This window comes from Podarcis gaigeae, assembly GCF_964106915.1.
Source record: "Podarcis gaigeae genome assembly, chromosome: 1".
Classification (NCBI taxonomy): domain Eukaryota; kingdom Metazoa; phylum Chordata; class Lepidosauria; order Squamata; family Lacertidae; genus Podarcis; species Podarcis gaigeae.
In genome coordinates, this window is record NC_139678.1 from 5,120,290 (window position 1) to 5,135,875 (window position 15,586).

General features: G+C 45.5%; 1 protein-coding gene across 3 annotated transcripts in view; it reads right to left on the bottom strand.

The window, feature by feature from the left end:
• LOC310840638 (maestro heat-like repeat-containing protein family member 2B) overlaps nucleotides 1-12,436 on the bottom strand; it is a 96,703-nt gene extending 84,267 nt beyond the window's left edge. For all 3 annotated transcript variants that reach the window (XR_014561947.1, XM_083730896.1, XM_083730895.1), the window contains exons 1-6: nucleotides 12,211-12,436; nucleotides 8,420-8,547; nucleotides 5,619-5,784; nucleotides 3,350-3,448; nucleotides 1,472-1,623; nucleotides 295-435 (exon numbers count right to left, since the gene is read on the bottom strand). Coding sequence is in view for 2 of the 3 variants with exons in the window: in XM_083730896.1 (XP_083587022.1) it covers nucleotides 295-435; nucleotides 1,472-1,623; nucleotides 3,350-3,448; nucleotides 5,619-5,784; nucleotides 8,420-8,547; nucleotides 12,211-12,244 (720 nt within the window). In the remaining variant the exon portion in view is untranslated. The remainder of the gene's footprint in view (nucleotides 1-294; nucleotides 436-1,471; nucleotides 1,624-3,349; nucleotides 3,449-5,618; nucleotides 5,785-8,419; nucleotides 8,548-12,210) is intronic.
• Nucleotides 12,437-15,586: the final 3,150 nt, after the last annotated feature.

Here is a 15,586-nt window from a genome sequence, read left to right on the forward strand (position 1 = left end):
AGCGAAGCGCCTCCAAAAACGGAAAACCCTTTCGTCTAGCGGGTTTTTCATCTTGCGAGGCGTTCGTCTTGCGGGGCACCACTGTACTCAATAATCCATTAGGATACAATAGTGCGCAATAAAATTACATATCAGCAAATAATAATACTTAAGCAGAAATTCACTCTTAGCGATGTAACTGATAAAAATAACAGCAAGTCACAGTGCAGAAAATAACACAAATTGAAAAGCAGAGTCGCACAACTTATAAAATTGGTTGTGTGTTTTTTAATATATATAAAAATATCCCTTTACTTTGGCAATGAGGAAAGAATCCAAAATCTTGCTGTCTCGGAGGACTTGTGGGATCTTCCTGATGATCTCATCTTGCTTCGTTCTGCAGCGGACCAGAGCTCCTAGCATGGGCCACTGAGCTTTCATCAAGGCTTCCTTCACCTGCAAAAGGACACACATGGAAAGATTTTCCATGGAGCTGAGTGTTGCTTTCAAACCAGTGCAAAAGTTCTCCAGTGGGTGGTCACAGACCAGATCGAGGTGCTCTTGGAGGAAACAGATTTTCAAGATCCATATCGTGTGGGGGTTTGGGCCCGATTTTGGCACAGGAACTGCTTTCACTGTGTATGACAACCTTTTCCAAGAGAGACATAGGGGCAATGTGTCCCTGTTAATTCTCCTCGACTTCTCAGTGGCTTTTGATAACCATCGACCGCAGGGTCTGTCTGGAGCAGCTGTCTTGTATTGCAATGTTGCGAACCGCCCTGAGATCCATGCATGAAGGGCGATGTACACATTTATTCAAAACCCAATGGCGACGATTTATGTATGCGGGACATGGGTGGCGCTGTGGGTTAAACCACAGAGCCTAGGACTTGCTGATCAGAAGGTCGGCGGTTTGAATCCCTGCGACGGGGTGAGCTCCCGTTGCTCAGTCCCGGCTCCTGCCAACCTAGCAGTTCGAAAGCACGTCAAAGTGCAAGTAGATAAATAGGTACCACTCTGGCGGGAAGGTAAACGGCGTTTCCGTGCACTGCTCTGGTTCGCCAGAAGCGGCTTAGTCATGCTGGCCACATGACCTGGAAAAACTGTCTGCGGACAAATGTCGGCTCCCTCGGCCAGTAAAGTGAGATGAGTGCCGTAACCCCAGAGTCAGTCGTGACTGGACCTAATGGTCAGGGGTCCCTTTACCTTTACCTTTTTTATTATTTATACTCTGCCCATCTGACTGAGTTTCCACAGCCACTCTGGGCGGCTCCCAATCGAGTATTAAAAACAATTAATTCAACAGAATTGATGAACTTGAGCCAGGGGTACCAGCTTTGCAAAGTCTGACAGTTCATTTATACCTCCAGCGCCCCCTGCTGCCCCCTAGCCGCTTAGCGCCCCCCTCCAAGCTAATCCCATCGGCCCGGAAGAGGAGCTACTCCCTGCTTTGGGCGCGGCTGTGATAAGAGGAAATTTTCCTGGTTCTCACCTTCGGTTCCTCGTCATTCAGCCAATCGCCAGCCAAGCGTTGATAGATGGGAATGACAGGGCTGCAAAGCTGAGCTTCTGTCTCTCTTGGGAATGAACACGCTCTCCAGTTTTTGTAGTAATAGTTGATTGCCGCACAGAAATGTTCCATAACTGAATGAGTTGAAAAAGAGAGAGAAAGCGTCTGAGAAGCGATTGCTTGGCACTGAAGCAATTGAAAGTCGGGGGTTGTGGATCCACACTTGGCCACAATGGAAGACTGACCCTTCGCTCTGTCCCAATTCCTAGGAGTGGGGTTAAAAAAATACAGTGGTACCTTGGATTAAGTCGTTCCGGAGGTCCATTCTTAACCTGAAACTGTTCTTAACCTGAAGCACCACTTTAGCTAGTGGGGCCTCCCACTGCTGCCACACCGCCGGAGCACGATTTCTGTTCTTATCCTGAAGCAAAGTTCTTAACCTGAAGCACTATTTCTGGGTTAGCCGAGTCTGTAACCTGAAGCGTATGTAACCTGAAGCGTATGTAACCTGAGGTACCACTGAGGTATTTGTCTTGAGGTGGAAATACTGTTAGGCCTGTTGTTACTCAGACTCGTGTCATGGGCACAACAATGGGACCTGATCACAAGATTGGCAAGAACCAGTCAAATGGGAAACTAATGGCTGACTGTTACAGTGAAAAGCAACTCTGACATGTACAGCAAAAAGAAAAGGTGTTGAGTCAGTTGTATTTCATGGGCTGTAGTTGGATGAAAAATGGTGACGTGCTGGGCTGGCCAAAGGTAGTTGGGGAGAGGGCAAACAACAACAACAACAATTTATTATCTATACCCCGCCCACTCTGGGTGGCTTACAACAAATATTAAAATACAGTAATGCATCAAACATTAAAAGCTTCCCTAAACAGGGCTGCCTTCAGATGTCTTCTAAAAGTCTGGTAGTTGTTGTTCTCTTTGACATCTGGTGGGAGGGTGTTCTACAGGACGGGTGCCACTACCGAGAAGGCCCTCTGCCTGGTTCCCTGTAACTTGGCTTCTCGCAGTGAGGGAACTGCCAGAAGGCCCTCGGCGCTGGACCTCAGTGTCCGGGTAGAAAGATGGGGGTGGAGACGCTCCTTCAGGAATACTGGGCTGAGGCCGTTTAGGGCTTTAAAGTTCAGCACCAACACCTTGAATTGTGCTCGGAAACGTACTGGGAGCCAGTGCAGATCTCTCAGGACTGGTGTTATGTGGTCCCGGCGGCCGCTCCCAGTCACCAGTCTAGCTGCCACATTCTGGATTAGTTGTAGTTTCCGGGTCACCTTCAAAGGTAGTCCCACGTAGAGCATGTTGCAGTAGTCCAAGCGGGAGATAACCAGAGCATGCACCACTCTGGCAAGACAGTCCACGGGCAGGGAGGGTCTCAGCCTGCGCACCAGATGGAGTTGGTAGACAGCTGTCCTGGACACAGAATGGACCTGCGCCTCCATGGACAGCTGTGAGTCCAAAATGACTCCCAGGCTACGCACCTGGTCCTTCAGGGGCACAGTTACCCCATTCAGGACCAGGGAGTCCTCCACAGCCACTTGCCTCCTTTCCCCAAAAAACAGTGCTTCTGTCTTGAACGAAGGGGAATTTTCCCCACAGTCTGGCACTGGAAGGAGCACAACAATGGTGCCAGGCGAACCGCCCTGTAAAGAGCATTCTACAATCAGGGGGCCACCACCAAATAGGCCCTGTTGTCTCATTGCCTTCCAAACTTCTCTTAGAAGGGGCGCACAGAGAATGGCACAGATGATGGTCTTTAAGGAACAGTTAGCAGTTGTAGGGGCTATACTGGAATGGAACGAAGATGATGATATTCCATCCCCCCCCGCCCAAAAAAGAAAAAGAATCACTCACCGTAACATATTGCTTCTTTCATGTGGCTAGTCATGGGCCACTTAATCATCACCCTTAAATACACACAGGTCAGTGACAAAAACGGGATACACCTGAGTGCTGAGTGAAGAGACACAAGCAACCTTTCATTAGAGGATGGTAATGATTTATTACAATTTAGGATCACAAACTCTGGGCAGCCCTTCTGTTGGAGATGCTTCTATATGGGACTGAACTTCAGCTGGTTTTGGTATGCAAACACACAATCTTCTGTTGCAGTGTGGCCCTTCCTGAGGTTAGATCCCCTAGCGTGGCCTGGGTGAAATTAAACAGAACCAGCTTTGTCAAGTCACTAAAGGTAAAGGTAAAGGTACCCCTGCCCGTACGGGCCAGTCTTGACAGACTCTGGGGTTGTGCGCCCATCTCACTCAAGAGGCCAGGGGCCAGCGCTGTCCGGAGACACTTCCGGGTCACGTGGCCAGCGTGACATCGCTGCTCTGGCGAGCCAGAGCCGCACACGGAAACGCCGTTTACCTTCCCGCTGGTAAGCGGTCCCTATTTATCTACTTGCACCCGGAGGTGCTTTCGAACTGCTAGGTTGGCAGGCGCTGGGACCGAGCAGCGGGAGTGCACCCTGCCGCAGGGATTCGAACCACCGACCTTTCGATCGGCATGTCCTAGGCGCTGAGGCTTTAACCCACTAGTCCTCAGTAAAAAAAAAAATCCTTTTGACAATTTAGAAAATTTTAAAAATATTTAAAGTGACTTTTCCTCAACGGTCTTTTCGCTGAAATTTGAAGGTGCCTGGCTCCTTAATGGGGAATTTTGTGGGTGCTCGGGAACCTGGGGGCCCAGGAAACCAGCACCTATGGAAGGGGGAGAGAAAAACCCTCTTTCCAAAGGAAGAATGGTTGATGGAAATCTTGGAAGATGCAGAGAGGGTGAAATAGACGGCGCTGATAGAAGATACAAATTTATTTATTTTTTAATTTAATTTATTTAACATAATTATTACAAAATATACTCAAAATATTGCAAATACATACATACATATTTCGGATAAGCACATACATATATAAAAAAGAAGAAAAGAAGAAAAGAAGAAAAGAAAAAAGAAGAAGAAAAAATAAAGAGAAAAGAAGAAGTAAAGTTGGAAGAATTTCTTCCAAATGTATTCTACAAATATCTCAATATGAAAATAATAAAATTTATTGATTGACTTCCATCGCTTACACTGCACTTCTGTAATGGTTGTTAGGGGTTACTTGTGCGTAACCTTACTTCAGTTCAGTTAGCTTGCTTGCCCCAACCATGCCCAGGGTCGGAGCTCGCCCTCCGTGACCTGTTAGTCACTTGCAGAATCCGAGAGTGGGCGTCTCTTGAACCTCTTCCAGCATAAAAGCTGTTTGACCCCGAGTCTCCTCCTATGTTCTCTGCGCGGAACGCGTCTGCGCAAGTAAGGGGAAGGCAGGGGTGTCCCAGCGCTCTCTCCACTATCGTCGGGGGAAGGGTCTTGGAGCCCTGTCACCAATTCCTCCATCTCCCTCTCTTCTCTATGGGTGTTACGCTGAAATCCTTCCCCCCTGCTCGTCCCCTCTCCGGCATCACTGGGTGGCCCTGCCTCCATCTCTTGTTCTGATGGCAGTTCCCTGACAACTTCCTATATACAAGATGGTATCTGTTATTCCGTATTTTTCCCATATCTCACACAAATATTCTAATCAATAAGTTTTCTAAATCTTTCATAAATTTATTCTAAAGACAACCAATACCTCACATTTAATCTTTGTCTACATAAATAATCATTTAAACATTCCATTGTTTTTGGATTATATTTTTTGGTTTTTGTATTATCAAATTTAGAATCTTTTTAAAGAAGACTGGAAACTCTTTTCTTGTCTGTATAAAAAGTTATTTCCCATATGCGAAGACCACAGCAGAGTTTAAAGTGTAAGAAAACAGAAGAAAAAAATTAAGACGGAACCCTAAAATGCAATTGTATGTATTTTGAGTTATAAACAGCGATGACGGGCAAGTGGGAAGTCACTAGTTTTGTTGAATTGGAATATAATTGTTGAGTAACAAATGCAATTTACTATACGGAAAGAAGATTATTACAATATTATATTGTATTGTAATATTATTACAAAATAAATAAATAAATCACTAGTCCTCAGTGTTTCCCTCCCACACTCCATATGTAATTTGCATCCTATCTGAGATGGGAATCAAGCCCTTTTTTCCTTCAATGGGAGAACATGCAACAGTGAAGAACTGGAGGGAGCCCTACCGTAGCGGGAGGCCAGGTTCCCCAGCGTCCTGAAGACCATGTGGTGAGGGAGGATCCCAGTCTTGACGTTCTTTTGAAGTCTGTACATCACATCATTGAAAAGAGAGCTTGCCAGAGATAGGAGGACATCATTGGCTTGCTGGACGATTCTCCCAGACGCATCTTTCTAAGGAAGCAGAAAGTCTTGTGGGTTGTGGTGGTCAGTCTAGATCAGTGTTTCCCAACCTTGGGTCTTCAACTGTTTTTGGACTACAATTCCCATCACCCCTGACCACTGATCTTGCTAGCTAGGGATGATGGGAGTTGGAGTCCAGAAATAGGTGGAGACCCAAGGTTGGGAAACACTGGTCTAGATTATGCTGCCCAGCCTTCTGTCCCAGTGAGGGTTGGGATCTAATGGGGGAGCTTGTTGAACTTCTCAGACAAGCTTCTGTGTAAGACAATGACCTGAGCTGGCCACTTAATTTTTTTCTTCAACATCCCCAAAGAACAATCTAGGTTTGAAGAACTACAACTAAGTCATGACTGGCCTTTCCTCCCCTGCCTTAGTCACCTTTCCTCGAAAGATTCCATCAATGGTGTCCCTGAAAATTTTTACAGATCACTTGGGAAGACAGGCGAACTAATACCAGTGTACTGGAAGAAGCAAAGATCACCAGTGTTGAAGCAAGGATTCTTCAACATCAACTTCGTTGGACTGGTCATGTTTTGTGGATGCCTGATGATCGTCTTCCAAAGCAACTACTCTATTGCAAACTTAAGAATGGAAAGGGTAGTGCTGGTGGTCAACCAAAGAGGTTCAAAGGCTCTCTCATGGCAAATCTAAAAAAAAATGTAGTATAAACGCCGACAATTGGGAAACACTGGCCTGTGAGCGCTCCAGTTGGAGAACAGCCTTTACCAAAGGTGTCGTGGGCTTTGAAGACACTCAAACTCAGGACGCAAGGGAGAAACATGCTAAGAGGAAGGCACGCCTGGCAAATCCACACCATGATCAACTCCTGCCTGGAAACCAATTTCCCCACTGTGGAAGGATGTGTGGATCCAGAATTGGCCTCCACAGTCACTTACGGACTCACTGCTAAAACCGTGTTCATGGAAGACAATCTTACAGATTGAGGTTGAATCCTGACAAGACAGAAGTACTGTTTCTGGGGGACAGGAGGCGGGCAGGTGTGGAGGATTCCCTGGTCCTGAATGGGGTAACTGTGCCCCTGAAGGACCAGGTGCGCAGCCTGGGAGTCATTTTGGACTCACAGCTGTCCATGGAGGCACAGGTCAAATCTGTGTCCAGGGCAGCTGTTTACCAGCTCCATCTGGTACGTAGGCTGAGACCCTATCTGCCTGCGGACTGTCTCGCCAGAGTGGTGCATGCTCTGGTTATCTCCCGCTTGGACTACTGCAATGCACTCTACGTGGGGCTACCTTTGAAGGTGACTCGGAAACTACAACTAATCCAGAATGCGGCAGCTAGACTGGTGACTGGGAGCGGCCGCCGAGACCATATAAACCGGTCTTGAAAGACCTACATTGGCTCCCAGTATGTTTCCGAGCACAATTCAAAGTGTTGGTGCTGACCTTTAAAGCCCTAAATGGCCTCGGTCCAGTATACCTGAAGGAGCATCTCCACCCCCATCATTCTGCCCGGACGCTGAGGTCCAGCGCCGAGGGCCTTCTGGCGGTTCCCTCATTGCGAGAAGCAAAGCTACAGGGAACCAGGCAGAGGGCCTTCTCGGTAGTGGCGCCCACCCTGTGGAACGCCCTTCCAGCAGATGTCAAAACAATAAACAACTACCTGACATTCAGAAGACATCTTAAGGCAGCCCTGTTCAGGGAAGTTTTTAACGTGTGATTTTACTATATTTTTGGTTTTTATGGAAGCCGCCCAGAGTGGCTGGGGAGGCCCAGCCAGATGGGCGGGGTATAAATAATAAATTATTATTATTATTATTATTATTATTATTATTATTATTATTATTATTACTCGGCTATGAGGGATCGCCAAAGAAGAAGAAGAAGAAGAAGAAATTAAAAGGTCTCAAATGTAGCCCTAACTAGATCGGATAGAGAGTCAGACACAAGGCTGCCATTTTCAAAGGCAACTCTCTCTTCTTTGAGATGTGCAGTCCTACTCTAAGAAACAGGATTTTGTACAACAGTCACTCTTAACTAACCAGAAAGGTCCCTGAAAATTCTTGTGGGGATATTCAGATTAAAGAGTTACAGTCAACATTCTTCCTACTTCAAATGTTCTCATTGACATTATTGGAATTGACTGCCTTAGTAGAGCATGTCATTTAAGGCGGCGAAACATAATTTTTGCAAATTTCATATGTGAGGGGTCTTAAAAATAATTTTGTGTGTGTGAGGAATTCAAATCTGCTATTATTTTTGTGACTGGACAATATTTAGCTTGGTGAGTCTATGTTTGATGAAGAAGCAAAAAACTGCTTTCGGAAAACCAAAGAATTTTAATTTTGCCTACTGGAAGGTTATGCTAAATAATAATATGCTAAATAATAATGTCAGGTTATGCTAAATAATAATATCAATAATAACTGCAAGTACTTGGCAATCATTTAAATGATGCTATGCAATTTTACACGTTTTACTTACCAAGCAAAACTAAATTATATTAATGTAACCAAAAATATATTTTGAATTCCCATGTCGTGTTAGAAGCACCACTAACTTTTTGGAATTTGAAAGTTTAAAAATTCGACACGCCCTGCTCCCTTTGGCCCATCTGCTCTGAGTAGGGCTTTGATACAACCCAAACATGATGTCAATTCTGTTCCTACCTCCTTTAGCATCTCCACCAACACATGGATGGCGGCATCAATGTTCGGTGGTCCTGCCCATTGGATGAGACTTTGGGCAGCCAGGTCAGCATTTTGCTCAGCACTGCAGCAGATGTAGTTGTAAATTTCTGAAAGGCAACACGGGTCATTGTACTGGTTGTGCGTATCTGATCTGCTGGTTATGAAGAACCACGAATGCAACAAGTGCCTCTTCCTCAAGCTTTGAGGGCAAAGCAAGGTGGGTGTGGTGGGTGTGGTTCGCCCCAGGTGTCACCTCTGAGGGGGGTGACAAAATGCTGTGTGGCACTCAACGCCTGTGAGAGATGCTTTGGAATCTCCGCTCAGCCAAGCCGATAAGGCCTCATCTTCCTCTGAGCTGAGCCTTTGAAATTGCCTCCGACACGTTTAATGGCCTGAGCCTTTCATAAGGCCTCAAGCACATTCTATCCAGCAGGGTTCCCAGGATAGGGAAGGATGAGAGGTCTGAGCTACATTGTAAAGAGTTTTATTTCTAAACTATGCAGAACAGAAAAGACATCCTCTCTCTATGAAAGCAGAGAGCAACTGAACAAAGGAACAAAGGAAACAGGAAACCACTAACGTCACATCCCGCCTCCTTTCCCATGAGACTCCAATGGTATGGAATCCCAGGAATGTAAACAGACTCCTGTGACTCCACGCAGCTGCACAGTGATAAGAACAGAAACTAACAGCGCAGGCTTCCAAAACAGTCCACCTGCTGGCTCAACCTCAGCTGTAGGGCAGCAGGCAGACTCCTTGTCGCAAGGCATGCAATCTCTGCAAAATAAGCTCAATAAAGCTCACCAACTCTGGCTCCCCTCCAGTGGCGTAGTTTAGAGGTCCTGGGCCCTGAGGAAGTCAGACTATCCTCCACCAGGGCCAGGGCCTTCTCAGTGATGGCTCCGACCTGGTGGAATGCTCTGTCCCAGGAGACCAGGGCCCTGTGGAATTTAACCTCCTTCCGCATGGCCTGTAAGACAAAGCTATTCTGTCTGGCTTTCAATTTGAACTTAACCTCATCTGTTATTCCCCTTCCTTCCCTCCCCCTCCCCTTTTTATGAAGATCACCCGCTCTGGGATCCCACAGCTAATTCTGCCCTGGTCTCCTCGCTGGCCCAAATAGGACTAATTTAGCCAGCTAGCCCTGGTGATCATCTAATGTTTATTGGATGGATTTCCCCCCTAAATTGATTTTTTAATTCTGAATTTATTGTTATTCACGTTTTATGCTGTATTTTATGCTGTTTTTTGTTGCATCAATTAAGTGTTTTAAATTTGTTGTTAGCCGCCCTGAGCCTGGTTTTCTGAACCGGGAAGGGCGGGGTATAAATAAAAAATTATTATTTATTTATTATGAACTGGCCCAACCAGTTCCTTTGTTAAGGTGATGGCCTTAGCTGGCCAGTTAAGGACTTCCATTCACATGTCCAAAGAGCAGTGGCGTAGTGTGGGTTGTCAGCACCCGGGGCAAGGCAAGTAATTTGCACCCCCTAACCCGTGGATTTGCGCCCCCTAACCCGTGGGTTTGTGCCCCCTAACCCTAACCCCCAGATGTTGCGCCCGGTGCGGCCGGCCCCCCCTGCACCCCCCACGCTACCCCACTGCTCCCCTCCCAAAAAATATGAAATAAAGTCAAACCATTTTTTTGCAGGCAAAAATAAAAATATTCAATGGGGGGGGGGGACAAGAAATTTTCCGCATGGGGTACCACCTGACCTTGCTACGCCACTGCTCCTTTTTGTCCTAATTAACTTAATTTGCTCATTTATTCATCTTCTTTAAATATATGCTCTTGTGAAACTGCAGGTTATTACAATAATCCTGCCAATGTTGTTATCTGTTTACAAGTTATCTGTAAATATTCAATAAACCATTTCCATTCTTGTATAAAAAGTTTGTTATCTTGATTTCTTATTCTTCTGGTAAGTTTTGCCATTTCTGCATATTCCATAAGTTTTTGTATCCATTCTTCCTTTGCTGCGACTTCTGCTTCTTTCTATTTTTGGGCAAGTAGCATTCTTGCCACTTTAGTAGCATACATGAATAAGTTTCTATACAGTTTAGGTCGTTCTGTCCCTATAATTCTCAAGAGAAAAGCTTCTGGGGTTTTTTTTACGAATGTTTTTTTAAACATCCTTTTCATTTCATTCTATATCATTTCCCAATAAGCCTGTCAGCGTTATGAGAATGAAAAACTTCTCTCTCGCCAAACAATAATATGCCCCCTCCAAGCTGTAACAAGATGTAGCTGTTTGCAAGTGTTACATTTAGTTTGACGTCATCCTGCACACCCAGTCTTCAGTCCTCTCCTGGGAGTGGGGGAAATGTTCTATTTATTTTGCATTTAAAGACGAACCTACCAAATTTTCACATGTTCAAAACTATATGTGAACCAATGCACAACTGTTCTGCAGAATTTGCACTTCTCCGAAATCCGCAGTGGAGTTCTCCAAACAAGAAACGTGTATGGTAATATTATTCTATGGTAAAGTGTCTCCACAGAAGTATGACTTAAAATAACATCAAAAATGGCATTATATTAGGGGAAATTGCTTTGCAAAATTGCACGCAAAATGCGCGTGTTAGGAGAAATTTGCAACAACAACAAACAAACGATGAGCTTTCATAGAATCATAGAATTGTAGGATTAGGAGGGATACTCAGGATCATATCATTCAACCACCAGCAATGCAGGGATATGCAGCTGTCAAACTTGCAACTTTGTCATTATCAGCACCTCACTCTAACCAGCTGAGCTATTCAGTTTCACAAGGTCTTTATAAATTGCAAACTGAGACGGCAATGCAGAGAACTGAAGACGGGAAATGAGGAACTGAGTGAAATTGAAACGGACAGTTTCGCTCATTCCTCCTCTCTCCCCACATGTCTCCTTCCTTCTCAGATACTTGTAGCTTTAAAAGTTCTTGTTGGGGAAGGTTTGTAAAATGGTGAGTAGGTAACAATCTGGGCCATTCTCCAGGTGAAAGCTCTACGGTGATAACAAGTTCTTGCTTGTTTTGTTCTTGCAAGAATTAAGTAAAGTGTGGTTTGTTTGTTTTTTTAAAAAAAGAAAATAATTCTGATTGTCAAAATGGACATTGCTATTCCTCAAGGATCAAGATGTGCTAAGTAGGAATGATGGGAATCGTAGGCCAATTGGGGGAGGCTAATTCAAAAGTAGAGACATCACCTTGCCAACAAAGGTCCGTATAGTACAGTAAAAGCTTTGGTTTTCCCAGTAGTGATGTATGGAAGTGAGAGCTGGACCATAAAGAAGGCAGATCACCGAAGAATTGATGCTTTTGAATTATGGTGCTGGAGGAGACTCTTGAGAGTCCCATGGACTGCAAGAAGAACAAACCTCTCCATTCTGAAGGAAATCAGCCCTGAGTGCTCACTGGAAGGACAGATCGTGAAGCTGAGGCTCTAAGACTTTGGCCACCTCATGAGAAGAGAAGCCTCCCTGGAAAAGACCCTGATGTTGGGAAAGATGGAGGGCACAAGGAGAAGGGGACGACAGAGGACGAGAGCCGCCCAGAGTGGCTGGGGAAACTCAGCCAGATGGGCGGGGTATAAATAATAAATTATTATTATTATTATTATTGGACAGTGTTCTTGAAGCCACCAGCATGAGTTTGCCCAAACTGCGGGAGGCAGTGGAAGACAGGAGTGCCTGGAGTGCTCTGGTCCAGGGGGTCACGAAGAGTTGGACACGACTAAATGACTAAACAACAACAACAACATCAATTCAGGATGACTGCCTTACCTACCTCTCATTGTCTTTAAGTCACCAGATACATCCATGACAGACGCCGTCAGTCAACTATCACACCAGTTCACAGGCCAAAGGGCTGCCTCACAGCTTTTCCAGGAACTCAGAGCCAAGTAACAGGGCAAGCCCGTGCATGTTTACTCGGAAGTAAGTCCCACTGAGTTGAAGGGGGCTTACTCCCAAGTAAACGTGCACAGGACTGCAGCCCGAGTGGAAAGCAAACACAGCCGAGGATTCCATTGTGATCTGGGTGGTGATGGTGTCATACTTTAAAGCAACCTGACCAATGACGGCCCTGGAATCAGTGGGGGATTGTTGACACCATTAAGACCTGGAGATTATTGCCTCAGACCTGCACATCAGCCCTGTGTCCTTGGATATACACACCAGTGCCTCTAGCAGGAACGTTATGGCGAAGTTATGGATGGCAGCTAACAGATTGAGGTTGAATCCTGACAAGACAGAAGTACTGTTTTGGGGGGACAGGAGGCGGGCAGGTGTGCGGTATGAAATTTACGGCATGTAATGCCCTAAGAGAGAATATTATGAAAATGGTATACAGGTGGTACATGACCCCAGTCAAGCTTGCAAAAATCTATCATCTGCCCGATAACAAATGTTGGAAATGTAAAGAGACTGAAGGTACCTTCTTTCACCTTTGGTGGACATGCCCAAGGATTAAGGCCTTTTGGGAAATGATATATAATGAAATGAAGAAGGTATTTAAATATACTTTTTTGAAGAAACCAGAGGCCTTTCTCCTGGGCATAGTCGGCCAATCGGTGTTAAAAAAGGATAGAACTTTTTTTATGTATGCTACAACAGCAGCAAGAATACTCATTGCAAAGCATTGGAAGACGCAAGATCTACCCACCGTGGAAGAATGACAGATGCAAGTAATTGACTATATGGAGATGGCAGAAATGACTGGCAGAATCCGAGACCAGGGAGAAGAATTGGTGGAAAAAGACTGGAAGAAATTTAAAGACTACCTGCAGACACATTGTAAAATCCATGAATGTTAAAATGATGTGAGATATAAAATAATATGGCATTAGTGAATAAGTTATGATTATGCAATAAAGAATGTAATAGGGACGAAAGTTTGGAAATAAGATTTACTTAAATATTTTAACAGATAACGAGATTTGAAAGAGGATAGGGATTTGCTGAATCTGATGGTAAACAGGAACACAAGGAAGGGAAGTGTGGGGAAGTCAAGAAACAGGGTTAAGAAATTCAGAACTTTAAAGGGGGAAATGTTTATTCTTTCTTTTTTATGTATTCTTTATCTTCTTTTCTTTATGTTTTGTATTGTTTTATTTTTTTTATATGTTCTTATGTATCTCTCTAATTTTTTTAAAATAAATATCTTATAAAAAAAAAAGGAGGCGGGCAGGTGTGGAGGATTCCCTGGTCCTGAATGGGGTAACTGTGCCCCTGAAGGACCAGATGCGCAGCCTGGGAGTCATTTTGGACTCACAGCTGTCCATGGAGGCACAGGTCAATTCTGTGTCCAGGGCAGCTGTTTACAAGCTCTGGTAAAGTGTTGGTGTTGACCTTTAAAGCCCTAAACGGCCTTGGTCCAGTATATCTGAAGCAGCGTCTCCACCCCCCATCGTTTTACCCGGACACTGAAGTCCAGCACCAAGGGCCTTCTGGCGGTTCCCTCACTGCGAGAAGTCAAGTTACAGGGAACCAGGAAGAGGGCCTTCTTGGTGGTGGCACCCTCCCTGTGGAACGCCCTCCCACCAGATGTCAAAGAGAACAACTAGCAGACTTTTAGAAGACATCTGAAGGCAGCCCTGTTTAGGGAAGCTTTTAATGTTTGATGTATTACAGTATTTTAATATTTTTTGGGAAGCCGCCCAGAGTGGCTGGGGAAGCCCAGCCAGATGGGCGGGGTATAAATAATAAAATTATTATTATTATTATTATTATTATTATTATTATTAGTTCTGACATTCCATATCTTGAACCCCATCAGCCCCAGCCAGCATTCCCGATGGTCTGGGATGATGGGAGTTGTAGTTTACCAGCACCTGGAAGGCCACCGATTCCCCATACATGGCTTATATATGCCCACACATTTCCCTTTACAAAAAGGGAGGAGAGAGAGAGAGTATATGAACACCAAAACAGTGTTCAGCTTATTTTTCAGCTGCTATTCTGTTCATAATGTTTTATTGATGATTTGTTAATCATGCCTTATGCTGCAACTGTGATGTTTAGCCTGTGATTGTTGTTGTTTCTTGTCACCGGCTTAGTTTTATAGATTGTAATTGTTTTGCTAGGGACGCAGGTGGCGCTGTGGGTTAAAGCCTCAGCGCCTAGGACTTGCCGATCAAAAGGTCGGTGGTTCGAATCCCTGCGGCGGGGTGCACTCCCGCTGCTCGGTCCCAGCGCCTGCCCACCTAGCAGTTCGAAAGCACCTCCGGGTGCAAGTAGATAAATAGGGACCGCTTACCAGCGGGAAGGTAAACGGCGTTTCCGTGTGCGGCTCTGGCTCGCCAGAGCAGCGATGTCACGCTGGCCACGTGACCCGGAAGTGTCTCCGGACAGCGCTGGCCCCTGGCCTCTTGAGTGAGATGGGCGCACAACCCCAGAGTCTGGCAAGACTGGCCCGTACGGGCAGGGGTACCTTTACCTTTACCTTAATTGTTTTGCTGACAATTTGTTAATTATATGGTGTTAATTGAATAATAGAAAAAGTTTTCAGATGGGTGGATTTTTCTGCAGGTATCTTCTGCAACATGTCACTGAGTGCAATACAGTGGTAAAGGTAAAGAGACCCCGACCATTAGGTCCTGTCGCGGACGACTCTGGTGTTGCGGCGCTCATCTCGCTTTATTGGCCAAGGGAGCCGGTGTACAACTTCCGGGTCACGTGGCCAGCATGACTAAGCCGCTTCTGGCGAACCAGAGCAGCACAAAGAAACGCCATTTACCTTCCCGCTGGAGTGGTACCTATTTATCTACTTGCACTTTGATGTGCTTTCGAACTGCTAGGTTGGCAGGAGCTGGGACCGAGCAACGGGAGCTCACCCCGCCGTCGAACCACCGACCTTCTGATCAGCAAGTCCTAGGCTCTGTGGTTTAGACCACAGTGCCACCCACGTCCCTGTAATACAGTGGTACCTTGGGTGAAGTACTTAATTCGTTCCAGAGGTCTGTACTTAACCTGAAACTGTTCTTAACCTGAAGCACCACTTTAGCTAATGGGGCCTCCTGCAGCTGCCGTGCCACCGGAGCACGATTTCTGTTCTCATCCTGAAGCAAAGTTATTAACCCGAGGTACTATTTCTAGGTTAGCGGAGTCTGTAACCTGAAGCGTATGTAACCCGAGGTACCACTGTAATAATGAACAGGTGATGG